The 16555-nt window shown below is 42.6% G+C and overlaps 1 protein-coding gene across 1 annotated transcript in view; it reads right to left on the bottom strand.

Annotated features, from left to right (window-relative positions):
* LOC138963931 (multiple epidermal growth factor-like domains protein 10) overlaps positions 1–16555 on the bottom strand; it is a 33886-nt gene that overhangs the window by 3939 nt on the left and 13392 nt on the right. Inside the window, exons 3-5 of the mRNA XM_070335793.1 lie at positions 6492–6731; positions 5526–5657; positions 2196–2345 (exon numbers count right to left, since the gene is read on the bottom strand). Of these exons, the coding sequence (XP_070191894.1) occupies positions 2196–2345; positions 5526–5657; positions 6492–6731 (522 nt within the window). The remainder of the gene's footprint in view (positions 1–2195; positions 2346–5525; positions 5658–6491; positions 6732–16555) is intronic.

The following is a 16555-nucleotide window of genomic DNA, read 5'->3' as shown; positions in this document are numbered from 1 at the left end:
AGCAATGACATCATACACTAAGAACTGCTTTACACATTTTTCCTACCAAAATACATGTGACATTGACCCAAGGTCAAGGTCATCCAAGGTCATGCAACACAAAGCTGTTAATTCAAGACATAGGAAGTACAATGGTGCTTATTGGCTCTTTCTACCATGAGATATGGTCACTTTTAGTGGTTCACTACCTTATTTTGGTCACATTTCATAAGGGTCAAAGTGACCTTGACCTTGATCATATGTGACCAAATGTGTCTCATGATGAAAGCATAACATGTGCCCCACATAATTTTTAAGTTTGAAACAGTTATCTTCCATAGTTCAGGGTCAAGGTCACTTCAAAATATGTATACAATCCAACTTTGAAGAGCTCCTGTGACCTTGACCTTAAAGCAAGGTAAACCAAACTGGTATCAAAAGATGGGGCTTACTTTGCCCTATATATCATATATATGTGAGGTACTGAATCTCAAAAACTTCAGAGAAAATGTGAAAAATGTGAAAAATAGCTGTTTTTTAGGCAACATTTATGGCCCCTGCGACCTTGACCTTGAAGCAAGGTCAAGATGCTATGTATGTTTTTTTGGGCCTTGTCATCATACACCATCTTGCCAAATTTGGTACTGATAGACTGAATAGTGTCCAAGAAATATCCAACGTTAAAGTTTTCCGGACGTCCGGACGGACGGACGGACGGACGGACGACTCGGGTGAGTACATAGACTCACTTTTGCTTCGCATGTGAGTCAAAAAACGAGCCTGACATTCTGGTGCATTGTCCAAAAGTAGTAAGGCTCAAAAGGTCACCAGTGACTGTTACTTATATCTGCAGTGGCCCGGTAGAATTGATTGTCTCCCCTACTGCTAGTTTGTTATAATGATATTGACAAACGTAATACAGTGATTGATTTGATGAGTAATTGAGTTTGTGTTAGTGTTAGTCACAGTTCGTGTGTGTGTGTGTGCGTGTGTGTGTGTGTGTGTGTGTGAATATGTGTGTGTGAGTATGTGTGTGTGTGTGTGTCGGTGTGGGTGTGTGCGTATGTGTCTGTGTGTTTGTGTGTGTGTGTGTATGTGTGTGTGTGTGTGTGTGTGTCTCTGTGTGTGTCTGTGTCTGTGTACTGCGTGTTTCCCTGTGTGGGGCCTTGTGTTCGTGTGTCTGTGTGTGCGTAAGCGTAGATCGCGATGTGTCAACGTTCTCTGGTGAGAATGTTTCTTAATCTAATAAATGCTACAAGTTACTTCTCTACATGCAAACAAAGTAAGCCAGAATTGGCTGTTTAAATAACCATCACTTCACCCTATCTCCCCCCTCCACATCGCCCCCCCCCCCCCAATTTATTCTTTCCACAGGCATGATTGTACCGTCACGAACGCATTTTATAAAAAGTTCAGTTGTGTATCGTTTTCCTTCTTGTCCTTACGGGGCCATGATTGACCCGATAATAATCATTGTATTGTATGGGGAGATTTATATAGCGCTTGACGTTCTCTAAGCGCTTTACATATTAATTTCTGCCGTGTGAGATGGAAATTGTTACACAATATATCACGCATTCACATCGGCCAGCAAACCTCAAGCCTATTAGGGCGAGCATTCACCTTTCACGGCCTTTATTCCATCTTTCTTTTTCTTTTCTTTCTTTATTTGGTGTTTAACGTCGTTTTCAACCACGAAGGGTTATATCGCGACGGGGAAAGGGGGAAGATGTGATAGAGCCACTTGTCAATTGTTTCTTGTTCACAAAAGCACTAATCAAAAATTTGCTCCAGGGGCTTGCAACGTAGTACAATATATGACCTTACTGGGAGAATGCAAGTTTCCAGTACAAAGGACTTAACATTTCTTACATACTTCTTGACTAAAATCTTTACAAAAATTGACTAGATTCTATACAAGAAACACTTAACAAGGGTAAAAGGAGAAACAAAATCCGTTAGTCGCCTCTTACGACATGCTGGGGAGCATCGGGTAAATTCTTCCCCCTAACCCGCGGGGGGAGCCTTTATTCCAAGTCACACGGGTATTTGGTGGACATTCTTATTTATGCCTATACCATTTTGCCAGGAAAGACCCTTTTGTCAATCGTGGGATCTTTAACGTGCACACCCCAATCAATAACTTTTCTATAGCGCGAGTCTAATAAATTGGCTCCAGGCGCTTAAAACAGTGATCAAAACAGTAAAACGCGCACTGTCAGTACAAAATCCTGATTCCCCCAGTACGTATCCTGGCTGGCATCCGTCTTGACATTGTCCTGTGGTCCTGTCACAGAAACCGTCACCGGCACACCCCGCACTGCACTGTAGGTCGCAGCTAGGTCCGTATCTGCTTCCTTGGCACTCTGAAATTTTGATGCATCGTTTTGAACGTGGTTTTTGGATGTGTGTGTGTGTGTGTGTGTGTGTGTGTGTGTGTGTGTGTGTGTGTGTGTGTGTGTGTGTGTGTGTGTGTGTGTGTGTGTGTGTGTGTGTGTGTGTGTGTGTGTGTGTGTGTGTGTGTGTGTGTGTGTGTGTGTGTGTGTGTGTGTGTGAGTGTATATGTCTGTGTGTGTGTGTATGTGTGTGTATGTATGTGTGTGTATATGTGTGTGTGTGTGTGTGTCGTGTTTGTGCGTGCGTCCGTGAGCGCGCGCGCGCGCGCGTGTGTGTGTGTGTGTGTGTGTGTGTGTGTGTGTGTGTGTGTGTGTGTGTGTGTGTGTGTGTGTGTGTGTGTACGTTAGTACATGTCTACAGCACTGTGTGTCTGTTAGAATAATTAGCAAATATAAGGACATCACGAACTAAATTAATAGAACTATGTCTACTCCAAGAAAAGGTTGCTAACTGATAACAAATAAAATCAAGACGAACAAATGCTCATACCATTCGCGTTGTCACACATACACGTCTCGTATATGTAAGCTCAACATTTTCTGTTATTTTCCGAACATACGATTACGATCTTGAAAATTTACTTTGGTCAACCAAGCTGAAGTCATGTGAGAACGTAGGCCTTTAAGGAGCGACGTAATAAAGCTCTGGCACCACGAACGTTCAAGAAAACTATAATTTCCTTTTTCAGCCGAATGTGACCCCGCTCTGACCTTGAAAGTTTACAAGGGTCAACCAGACTTGCGTCAGAGGAACACTGCTAAACTGTGGCACGTAAAAGACCTCGGTCATTCTGCCATAAGTGCAGGTGACTGATTACACCTAAACACGCATACACCTGGGTAGCGCGACTCTGTTGCTGCTAGCTTTTCACTGGGAGGAAGCGACCCGAATTTCCCAGCGATGGAACAATAAAGTAATTAAAATGAGAAAACAAAAACAAAAGGTGACTGAGCGATGGAACTATAAAGTAATGAAAATGAGAAAAATGAAAGAAAACAAGAAATTCCTTCGAGGTAGGAAAAACACCCCCGTTGGTCAAAGGGAAATAACCATTCTCACTGCACCCATTCTCACTGCCACCAACTGAGAAGGTTATTTCCCTTTGACCATGAATATCTTTCTCGATAAGTCCTTGTAGAATCTTAATCCACCAATAACTCCCTAACCGTGTGTTTGACTGGTCCCAATTTTTGTAAGGACCGTCTCAGGAATGTATAGAACCTGTTCACCAAGTTTGGTGACGATCGGTCCGTTCATTCTTGAGATCTATATGCGAACACAAACACACAAACACACAAACAAACAAACAAACACATCGACCGAAACCTATACACACCCCTATACCGGGGGTGTAAACACCCCTATACCGGGGGTGTAAATAGAGAACTGAGGTGAGACAAAAGATTATATATATATATATACGACTTGTGTCTGTCTGTCTGTCTGTCTGTCTGTCTGTCTGTGTGTGTATTCGCCATGCACGGCCAAAGTTCTTGATGGATCTGCTTCAAATGTGGTGTCCATATTCAGATACACCCCGGACAAAATCTGGTCGATGAGATATTTCAATACGTGCTCTCAGCGCGCAGCGCAAACCGATTTTTTTTTCGAGATCAACTACCATAACTCTTCCTTATCTTCTCCATGTTTTCAGCGTTTACCTCCCTTCCTTCGTATGGCTTCGAGAAGCAGCTTCGGATATTCCCGTTCCGACATTACTATTTTTAGAAGGTCACCGTAGTGTCCAGAACGCTTTCCATGCAGCCGTAAGTTGTCCTCACTGTAAAAGTGCAAAGGTCGAATAAATTTTTAGCCACGCGAAAAATACACTGTCATCTATCTCTATATATTTATACAATAGATATATATATATATACGGCTTCTGTCTGTGTGTCTGTGTCTTCGCGATTCACGGCCAAAGTGCTCGATGGATCTGCTTCAAATTTGGTGGGCTTATTCAGAGAGACCCCGGACACAACCTCATCGATGAGATATTTCAACACGTGCTCTCAGCGCGCAGCGCTGAACCGATTTTGGTACTGAACCGATTTTGGTTCCACCTCAGCTACCCGGGCCCCCATACCGACACACCAAAGCCAAAGTTCTCGGTGGATCTTTTTCAAATTTGGACACCGTATTCAGCTACACCCCGGACACAATATCATCGATGAGATATTTCAACACGTGCTCTCAGCGCGCAGCGCTGAACCGATTTTGGTTTTTGTGTTCATTTCACCATTCCAAGTAACTCTTCCTTATCTTCTCCATGTTTTCAGCGTTTATCTCCCTTCCTTCGTATGGTGCACTATAGTATGAGGGGGCATCTTCGGATATTCCCGGCGTTCTGTTACTATTTTTAGAAGGTCACCGCAGTGTCCAGAACGTAAATTGGACCCGTAAATTATCCTCACTGTAAAAGTGCAAAGGTCGAATCAATTTATAGCCACGCGAAAAATACACTGTCATCTATCTCTCTATAGATACGGCTTCTCTGTGTTTGTGTGTGTGTGTGTGTGTGTGTGTGTGTGTGTGTGTCTCTATGTGAGCAACACCTGTGGATTGTTCAGTTCTGTTTGTGATGTGGTCTGGCTGCTTTCCTGTATCGGTATGTTCTGACCTTCCTCTGAGAAGCCATAACAGATTTAAAAGGGCTTAGAGATAAGCTCTAAATTGCTCAGTCCTGGGTGAGTGGACTTCGCCTCCAAAGGTGATTATGGTGATTCGGCACTGATTACATTCGGCGTCGTCAACATGAATGGGACTCGACATGATTATGATCATGAATGGCATTATGGTCACTGAATCATTTTCGTGCTGTTCCCATTCCACGAATCTGGGAGGGACCTAAGCTTGGAGGATCCATGGTTCGGTTCATTCAAACGGGGGGCGGGTGTGACAGGGAGACTACCGCCGCCCTTCACAGCAGACTCTGCAGAGTTGTGCGCCTTAGAAGTTGTGAGATATTTATAGCTCTTTATAGCTCGCAAAGCAACACCTGTGGATTGTAGAGTTCTGTTTGTGATATCGTAAATATTCTGCATCAAATTTGGTGGGCATATTCAGGTGGACCCGGGCACAAACTGGTGGATAAAAACCGGCGAAGCCGGGTATTCCTCTAGTATATCTATATTTATGTTGGCTCTATATACCTTGACACAGGGGGTGAAGCAGGTTAGGCTGACAGACGTCACAGCGTCCAGTCACAGCGTCACAAGGGGCACTGTCCTTGCATTGTCCACATTGGTTGTTGCAGGTCCGGCCATAAAGGTCCGCTCGACAGCCTGACACAGACGGAGACAGTGTGTTAAGTTACACCACAGGTATGATATATTTTCTTTATTTAAAATGTTTTGAGTGATGTAATAAATCGAGTTAATTAAAGGATTGCATAATTATTGAGTACTTGCAGTGAACGCGTTTCCAGAATTACCGATTCTTTTTAAAGTATAATTTGCTTTGGGAAAAATACATTGGGCGATTGTATCACAGTGCGTCGACTGCATGTAATGGTCGTTTACTGCTTCTAATCAATGTACGTCTGGTTATACTCAGATAGACCGACTCAGACGGACAGAGAGACAAACAGACACACATACACCACACACACACACACACACACACACACACACACACACACACACACACACACACACTGCCGCGCGTGCTCGCACGCGCGAGCAACAAAGAAATAGAAAGAGACTGAGAGAGAGAGAGAAGGAGACAGCTAGAGAGACTGAGAGAGAGAGAGAGAGAGAGAGAGAGAGAGAGAGAGAGAGAGAGAGAGAGACAAGACAAGACAAGACAAGGCAAGACAAAATCTTTATTATCGAGGGTAATAGATAAGCAAGAATATTGCTTTTTTACATCCAGCCCTCGCCCTAATATAGGGTCAACAAGAACAGAAAACAATATAATCAAACAACTATCACATCAAACTTAATACATTATAACTGTATATATATATATACAGATACAAATTAAAAAAAATAAATTGTCATTCTGCATTTTAAGTACAGTTTCAAAGAGAGAGAGAGAGAGAGAGAGAGAGAGAGAGAGAGAGAGAGAGAGAGAGAGAGAGAGAGAGAGAGAGAGAGGGTGATTTTAAGTCAACATACCCCATACTTGCACCTCACAGACGTTGATCAAGTGAGCTCCGATCCCATAGTTGAAAGGCTGTCCACGTTTCTGCAGCCTGACCACACGGCCAGTGAGGGGCGGTGTACAGGTCACGTCAATCTTCTCAGGTAGATCGTCCAGAGCGGTCTCGTCCGCCACCAGAGGGAAAGCGTGACACGTCTGGCTGTCCACCTCCACGTGGATTCCTGACATGCGTCGTTGTATGTTTTCTGGGCCGCCTAACAAACATAATGCACGTGTGTTACTCTCCAAAGCGTTGTTACTTGTACCATTTTATATCCTACATAAGTGAGAGAGGCCACCCATGAGATACCAATATCGTTCAATTCACACGTGGTGATATCATGTAAATGAGATCGTGTTAAACCAGTCTGGCAGGAAGGTACCCGCTTCTCCACAGTTCATGAACCCAAAGTAACCTACCAAACGTCACTCTGGAAGCACTTTTTCGCTTGCTGTTTCCCTTGGAAGAATTTTCGAACTAATACGTCACACCATACTTTTAAGTGTGACATCTCTTTGCTTTGACGTCAAAGATATCACAAGTCTTTGGCGAAGACCAAGGTTCTATAAGAAGCGTCTTCAATTTGAGCGCGTCGACTACGGGATATTCGGAGCAAAAGACCCGCAAGTTTAGTATGTATGATAAACACAATGTCACACGCTTTCCTTCTTTGCCACTACTAAAGCAAACGTGTGCAAGATTGTATGTTACACGCTTTGGAGCATGGCAAGAACGGATTCAAACTCGAAATCGTCCCTCCGAAAAGCCCCAAAATGCACACACGACTTTCATTTCTCCTGCTGTTATCGTTTCTTCTCTTTACAAATTCTTCAACGCTGAGAATACTGAAAACGGCATCCCAGACGACAGTACTGTTTCCATACGCGAATTTAGCTGCCCTTGGAAAGTGGCTCGATCACGAGGCCTGTTAGTCTGAATCTAGAAGGACAGGGTTGTAAACATAGATCAGGGCCGGACTACCGGGGGGGTTATGGGGGTTGCGCAACCCCCCCCCCCCCCCCCCCCCCCCCCCCCTAGCCTAAACATGTACCTTACTTATTTAATTTTTTTTTATTATTGCTTATTTTATGCCGTTTCATGCAAGGAGCGACCATTTTCCTATCTCATAATATGACCTACCCATCAGCTTCGCCCCCTGACCCCCACAACGAGGGGGGGGGGGGGGGGTTCTAAGGTTTCCGGACCCCCCCCCAGCCAAAAAATAAAAATATTGAATGAGGTATGCATTTCTTTATTTTACATTGAGTTTCAATTTTTGGGGTATTAATCAGTGACAAAATCTGCTGCCTGAAACTGGTAATGATCATCCTCAGAATGCACCAGATTGCACCATTTTGCATCCTTTTTTTCAAAATTTTCCGGGGGGGCATGCCCCCGGACCCCCCTAGCAAGCTAGGCGCTTCGCGCCGTCAGCTCGGCGCTTTGCGCCTCCACACCCATATCTTCACAATATACTTTTGAAAAAAACCACCCATAAAATGAACTGATCCGCCCCTGCCGCCACACTGGCAACCCCCCCCCCCCCCCCCCCCCCTCCTCTTCGCCTAGTCCGGCCCTGTAGATGACAAAGACCCCGAAAAGAACAAACATTTCGCGCATGCAGACACAGAAAGACGTCATGAAGAATGCGATGCTTCAAAAGATACAGACTGTGACGCTGACTGTGACGTCATCACATATACCGAGACGTCATTCATAGTTGTTCGGTCATTTCCGTCAAAAAGTAGATCTCTCCACAATGGCTGCTCCTGTGTTCAGGTCTGTCAAGCGTGAGTACGCAAAACGTGTTTGTTCTCTTCTCTGTTGAAGCTGTGAGACATAAATGCTATTCCGACTTGGTCGTGTGACAGAGTTTTCTTCCACACTCGATTAGCTGATGTCTAACTCAGCCTGACGGTTTCGTTAGACAATCAACGTAATCTCGTGTGGAAGAAAACGTCTGTCACACGACCAAGTCTGAATAGCAGGTAATACTACATGGCTTGTTGTGTCACACCAGACTGACACTCGGTTTTTGTTTCGAATCTTAAAATGCGAGGAAAAGGGGTGCGTATCGCTAGCACTACGTGTCATTTGTGCTACGTGTCATTTGTCCTACGTGTCATTTGTGCTACGTGCCGCTATCGCTACGTTGATTAGTGCTACAAATAATTTATCTATGAGTCGCTATCATTCGTTCTTTAACACTACGTGTCGACAGCACTACATCTTTTAGCGCTACGTGTCATTATCGCTACGTGTCAATACCACTACTTACTGACAACTCTCTCTTTCTCATTTTGTCTCTCGCTCTCACTCTTTCTGGTTTGTGTGTGTATATGTATGTCTGTGTATGTGTGTGCGTGTGTGTGTCTGTTTCAGTATGTGCATGTGTGTGTACAGGGTTCGACACTAGCGGGGGCGGGGGCGGAACGCCCCAGAGTTTTGTGTTCCGCCCCAAACATTGCTGAAGCTTGGGGCCCACTCCGCCCCAGGATAAATTCCAACAATGACAAACCAAAAAATCTAATGCCAGAGGCAATCACTAAAAATCGCCAGTCAAAGTCGTCACTGAAATTTGCGTTACGATCAATGCCGCAGTCAAGAAAAAAACCATTGAAATCGTCCAAGGACAATGCCGCAAGGGAAATAACTCCCAGATTGTGCTCTTTAGCGCGAGAGATAAGTATCGCCTTCAAATGCCAAACGCAAAATGTGGCGACACATCCCTGGTGTAAAAAGACATGGAAATGAAGAACAGGTTGGTGAAAAACAAAAAAAGGAGACCGATGCAGCCAAAAGCGCGAAGCGCTGTCGTAATTTCAATGTCAAATGGTTGAAAGATTTTTTCTGGCTTCAGTACGACGAAGAAAAACAGACAATGCATTGCCCGCCCATGCAGATCTTATGGCGCAGAACCACTTGAAAAAAGTGGGGATTCTGATATATATACTTAGCATGAATAAGAGTGGGCCCCAGATTTTTGTTTTCCGCCCCAGCAATTTCCATCTCTGGGGCCAGTGTGGCCCCAGGCCAAATAAGTTAGTGTCGACCCCTGGTGTGTGTGTGTGTTTGTGCGTGTGTCACTATATCTCTCTTGCTCACTCGCTCGCTCACTCACTCTGTCTCTGTCTCTGTCTCTGTCTCTCTCTCTTTTTCTCTCTCTCTCTCTCTCTCTCTCTCTCTCTCTCTCTCTCTCTCTCTCTCTCTCTCTCTCTCTCTCTCTCTCTCTCTCTCTCTCTCTCTCTCTCTCTGAAGGAATATTTTGTTGTTCCTTTCACTTTGCCAGAGATTTGTAATTTTTGGAAGAAAGTCTCTGCATGATTTTCAGTTGTTTCTTTCGGATTTTGATCTTTTTAGAAAAAAAAGGGCTTTGTTTTTGACAAATTGTAAGACAGTGTTATTGCATATATTTTTAAATACAAATATTGACACAAGGTATAACCGAGGATATTGAAACCTTTTCTTCTCTCCCAAATTCTTTTATGAAATTAGAGGGGGAGAGAGAGAGAGAGGGGGGGGATTGACAGACAGACAGACAGAGAAAGAGCGAGAAAGCGGAAGAGAGAGACAGTTAACAGAGAGAGAGAGAGAGAGAGAGAGAGAGAGAGAGAGAGAGGGGGGGGGGGATATGGAGAGTGATTTGTATTTTATGGTTGGTTGGTTTTAGTTCGTAACAATAGGTTTCATTTGGTAAAAGGCAAATTCAATTACCGCTTTCTCTCTTTATCTCTCTCTTTCTCTCTCTCTCTCTCTCTCTCTCTCTCTCTCTCTCTCTCTCTCTCTCTCTCTCTCTCTCTCTCTCTCTCTCTCTCTCTCTCTCTCTCTCTCTCTCTCTCTCTCTGCTCTCTGAGACACCCGTCAACACCCGTCAACCGGACATCCGCCACTCCCTGTTAACTTGACTTGTACAGACAAACAAAGGACAGACTCGAGGCTTCTAGTTCCGACATCTTTACTCTCGAAGACGACAAGGGACACAACTCATGATAGAGGAGGAGCTAGTTGCAGCGTAGCCTCCCATGTGTATATGCAAAACACAAGTCTAAAACCTGGATACGGAAATGGACCTCAGTCCATCAACACTCCCCATGTGGTTGCAACATCAAGCAATGTGTGATGAACCTGTGAGTCACATATGCCTTTCTCATCAATGTATAACTCTTACCAGTTCGCTCCCTTGCCCATCGTAAGCAAGCTTACGATGCCCCCCCTGTAGTTTTCCACTGACCAATTATCTAATTATAATTTTTTTTTATTTTTTTTTTTACATTGGATGGGTCGGACAGTGGATAAACTCATATTTAAGACACACTTTATGACTGAAACAAGCTGGGTTTTTGTTATAAGTTAGTTATAGAAATGCATTATTAGGCACAAAAAAAAAAAGTCTGTTAACGGTAACATAGGCCAAAAAAATAGGGTCGGTAGGTCGGGACTTTTTTTTAAATTTTTTTTTATTTCCCCAAAACATATTTTTAAGTTATTTTGCCAAAAAACAAAGCCCCTTTTTTTTTCAAATTTTTTTTTTTCAATTTTTTTTTTTTTCAAAATTTTTTTTTTCCAATTTTTTTTTTTTTCAAATTTTTTTTTTTTTTTTTTTTTTACCAAATGCCAAACAAAAGTCTAGGGTCGCGCGAAAAAATAGCGTCAGTCAGGATACCGTAAACAGAATATTTTTTTGGGGGGGGGCCTTAGGCATGAAACGTCCAACTTTGAAATTTGGGTGGGGATATTCAGGTGACAATAACTTTTTTGTTTATCAGCAAAACTCTATAAAACTTTGCTATGTTATGTAAAATGAATGCCCAAACAGACTAGTTAGCAGCATATCTAAAATAAACTGAACACAAAAAAAATTTCTTCTTTGTGTTTGTCACGTGTTCCAAAAAATGGGCGTACAAATTTCAACAAAAATCATGTTGTCACCCCCATAAAATTTTTACCTTTAAAGATAGCACAATTCTCTTTGCAAATATTCATTTTCCTTTCATTTGATATATAACTTTCTATATTTCATTTAGAATATGACCCCAGATAGCCACTCGGCAAGTAGGCACCAACAGCACTGTAAAATATGCCCTAAAACCCCCGAACTGGTAAGAGATAATCCCTACTATCCTCCATTCCCTTACCCACCTCCCATGTACTATGCACCTGGCTACCCTGCTCGGGGCCCGGTAGCTGAGTTGGTAGAACACTGGACTTGTGATCGGAAGGTCGCAGGTTCGAATTCGGGCCAGGACGGACACGGGTCAACTTCATGTGCAGACCCAGAGACGGAAGCCATGTCCCACCCCCGTGTCATCGATCACAATGGCACGTAAAAGACCTTGGTCATTCTGCCATAAGTGCAGGTGGCTGAATACACCTAAACACGCAGACACCTGGGTAGCGCGACTCCGTTGCTGCTAGCTTTCCACTGGGAGGAAGCGACCCGAATTTCCCAGCGATGGGACAATAAAGTAATGAAAATGAAATGAAATGAAATGCTCCTCACAGACAATATGGAGCGCCCTGGGTCACCCCATCGTCACACTTCACCGCTCCCTGTGCAAGTAGCCCTCAAGTCGCTTGACACCTGCCATGATGTGTTTAACGAGAGTGGAGTAGTGTGTGTGTGTGTGTGTGTGTGTGTGTGCGTGTGTGTGTGTGCGCGCACACATGCTTGAGTGTGAAAGAAATAAATGTGAGAGAGAGAGAGGAGGAGGAAAGGAAAAGAGCAAAAACCAATCAAAAAATGTTCCTTTTCTTGTGACCGGACTTTAAAACACGTGCTGGTGCACTGTGACTGTTCCCTTCCCAGATGATTTGTTTTCTGATCTTCAAACATATAAATCTTCAGAATTGTGTCGACGTTTACCGCGGTTTAACTGTGTTTTGCGGTGTCAAACGTACTCGTGTGTTTAATGAGAACATTAATTGATTCACCAGAACATTTTGTGTTTCATCAGAACATTATGTGTTTTATCAGAACATTGAGCTCGCTAAAGTGAGTTTGGCTGTTGTTTAAGACACTGTGTAACACTTTATTAGTTGACCTGGATTGCTGTACAACGGACCTTGTTGCCTCCAGTGTGTGACACCGGTTACAGCCACACAATCTTCGATTGTTTGAGGCATAGTCGTTCCCCCTCCCTTCCCATTATCTAAAGTGAAGACCGGGCGGCTGCGCTTGTGTTTACTGCATTGTCTTCGTATTTTTGCAAAGGCCCTTGTCCTAGGTTTGGGGATTCACTGATTGTATCCTCCCTTTAATCTTGTAATTGTTGGTCAAGTTTCTTCCCTTCATTAATGTTGATCTTATATCGGAGTAATTGTTTGTGTGTGCGCGTGTATGTTAGTCATTAGGGCTGCGCAACTGTCTCACTTTCTCTTCTTTTTATGTTTGTTTGTTCAATCTTCTTCCCATTTTGTGCTTGAAATTTTGCATATTTTGTTGTTGCTGTTAATTTGTTCTAATATTACACTTTTATTTAATGTCAACGGCGGATTCTTCTCTCCGTATCGGGCATTTGAACATTTACCATTTAGTCAACAAAGTGCCTGATGTTTGTGTATTTTTGAACAAACAACCACAGCTCGTACATCTTTTTGGTGTTTGCGAAACACGTCTAGATTCGCGTGTTTCGGACAGCCTGATTGATATTCCAAATTACTCTGTTTTACGACGCGATAGTGCACGAACTGGCCAAACAGGTATTGCTCTGTATGTCCATCGGTCTATTGCTGGCATTGTGAAGCGAAGGGCCGATCTTGAAGATGAAAATGTGGAATGTTTGTGGGTGGAGTTGAAAAGTGGTAAATCCTCGCCTATGTTAATATGTTATATATATATCGGAATCGTGCTGAAACATCAAGTTGGAATGATGATTTTGTTTCAATGATGGACAGAGCAAAACGTCGTGATGAGAATGTACTATTGCTTGGTGATTTTAACATTAATTTACAGAGACTCCAAACAACTTGGGGCTCAACCACTGCCTATTTGGTCTTCACCAGCTAGTTAAAACCCCTACCAGAGAAACCAATAATTCATCTACCCTTATTGATCACATTCATACTGATGATAAGATCACTGTTTCAAATGTACAAGTAGTACACTCCACTTTCAGTGATCATTATTCTGTTTTTTGCTCGATTGTTCTGAGATTGCCCAAATCACAGCATAAAGGTCATACAACTATCGAGTACAGAAGTTTTAAATACTTTGACGAGTCTGCCTTTTTCTGTGATCTTAATCGAGCGCCATTTCAAAGCGTATTTAATTGCAGTAACGCAGATGATGCTTGCAATCTTTTCCATGAGATTTTGTACCGGGGGGCCCGGTAGCTCAGTTGGTAGAGCACTGGACTTGTGATCGGAAGGTCGCAGGTTCGAATTCGGGCCGGGACGGACACGGGTCAACTTTATGTGCAGACCCAGAGACAGAAGCCATGTCCCATCCCCGTGTCATCACAATAGCACGTAAAAGACCTTGGTCATTCTGCCATAAGTGCAGGTGGTTGAATACACCTAAACACGCAGACACCTGGGTAGCGCGACTCCGTTGCTGCTAGCTTTCCACTGGGAGGAAGCGGCCCGAATTTCCCAGCGATGGGACAATAAAGTAATGAAAATGAAATGAAAATGAAAGGAAATGTGTTCCATTATTGATAAACACGCTCCACTACGTCAGCATAGGGTGAAACATCCCCACCTGCCCCCTTGGTTGACATCGGACATTATTGAGGCTATGGCGTTGCGTGATTTCTTTAAAGAACATAACATGAAAAGCGAGTACAAATTACAAAGGAATGAAGTTTTGAAAACGGTAAGGCAAGCAAAAGCAGATTATTTTAATAAATATCTTTCTGATAAGAGAGATACTTCTACAATTTGGCGAGCAATGAATGAAGTTCTTGATAAATCTCGAAAGAGATCGACCAATTCTCCGTCACAAATAACTCCAGAAGATTTTAATCAACACTTTATTTCGCTCGCAGAGAAACTGAAAGCCTGTCTCACGCAGAATGAGTCCCTTGATATTGATGTCTCTCTAGAAAAATTAAAAACATTTTGTGGACGAAAGTTGACTCAAAACGAAACGTTTTCTATTCCACCCATTACTGTCCACGAGGTTGGAAAACTGATAGAACAGATGGCGAATAAAAAGTCAATGGGTCCCGATAAGATTCCTGTCCGGTTGCTCAAACTTGCTTTACCATACATAATTGATTCACTGACTTATGTCTACATCCTTGGCATACAACAACACGTGTTCCCCTCTATTTGAAAATGTGCCAAGGTAGTGCCACTCCCAAAAAGCAAGGATCTTACGGACCCTAACAACTTTCGACCAATTTCCCTCTTACCTGTTTTATCTAAGCCTTTGGAGAAGCATATTCAGAAATATTTACTGGAATATATGGAACGAATGAATTTGTTTCATCCATTTCAGTCTGGATTTCGCTCTAAGCATTCATGCCACACTGCTCTCAGCTCTTTATGTGAAACTTGGTTATCAGCTATTAATGAGTCCGAAGTAACAGGAGCGTTATTCCTGGACTTTAAAAAAGCCTTTGACCTTGTAGACCACTCCTTATTATTAAAGAAATTACAATGCTACTTAAAAGATGACTCTGCTTGTGCCTTCTTCGAATCATATCTTTCAAAACGGACACAATATGTATTCATCAACTGTAAAACTTCGTCGAATGATTTTGTCAAAAGTGGTGTGCCTCAAGGGTCTGTATTAGGACCTATATTGTTCTGTATTTATATAAATGATTTACCTCTACATGTGTCAGATGAGAAAGTAAGATGTGAGTTCTTTGCGGATGATTCATCAATCCACACCAGTCAGAAGTCTTTGGTAGCCGTCAACCAATCTCTTCAAACAAGTATAGATGAGATGACAGAATGGTGCACCACTAATGCAATGGTTATTCACCCTGTTAAGACGAAAAGTATGGTGATTACAACTAGACAAAAACACCAATTAAAACCCTTACAGCTTCAACTGTCAATTGATTCAACTCAAGTGCAACAAGTTAAAGAGCATAAATTATTAGGGGTTACCGTTGATCAAGAATTGAAATGGCAAACTCACTTGAGTAAAATTTGCAAATTAGTATCTAAAAATGTGTACTTATTGTCTAAATTAAGACATTATGCCGATGTGGAAGCACTCAAGTTGTTTTATTACGCCCACATATCATGCCTCATATTAACTTTGCTTCAACACTTTGGGATAACTGCAGTGATGTTAATTTAAAACGACTCAATTCTCTTTATCACTGTGCTGCAAAACAGATGATAAATTAAAGCTCCTTAATTTCCTTCCCTTGAAAGATCAGTTGACGCTAAACAAGGCTGTCTTTATGTACAAAGTAATTAACAATTATGTTCCTGGATATTTAAAATTACATTTCAGACATGCCACAAAAAGATATGGGTCCCAGAATCTGATTCCCCCCATCGTCTAGACTTGAATAAGTCAAGTTTAGCCTTCTCAGGAGCGTCTCTATGGAATTCCATACCCCTACCCCTCCGAAATGCCTCCTCTGTGAAAACGTTTAGGCGCCAGTTTCATTCCCGCTTAATGGGTAAATAGAACACTTTTCATGTCTGATATTTTAGTGCTTTTTACATTTAGTCAAGTTATGTTTGTATTTTGATTTGTTCTTTATGTGTATGTATTGATAATGATATACATGCAAATGATTGGGACAATTCCTCCCCACATTTTTGTTCCTCCCTTTTGTTATTAGTTGTTTTGGATGTTTGTATGTCCCGCAGTGGGGCACTGCGGTTATGAAATTAAAGGCCCCTCCTGTTTTTGGAACCGCAGGAGCTTTCTAGTTTGCTGTTAGGTAGATTTTTGGTTCCTCTTTCCTGACATGCTCTCTTTTTCTTCATGAATTCTTTTCTTTTTTCTGCCTTCTTGCTCATTCACCTGTATTTTTTCCAAAAATCTCTTCTCTTGCCGCTTGTCTCGCGATTCATGTATAGTTTAATCTGTTAGTGTTCTGATGTAAGTCCAGCAGTAGATAGGTT

This window comes from Littorina saxatilis, linkage group LG4, assembly GCF_037325665.1.
Source record: "Littorina saxatilis isolate snail1 linkage group LG4, US_GU_Lsax_2.0, whole genome shotgun sequence".
Classification (NCBI taxonomy): Eukaryota; Metazoa; Mollusca; class Gastropoda; order Littorinimorpha; family Littorinidae; genus Littorina; species Littorina saxatilis.
Note: the sequence above shows the minus strand (reverse complement) of the source record. Positions and strands in the feature narration are given on the sequence as shown.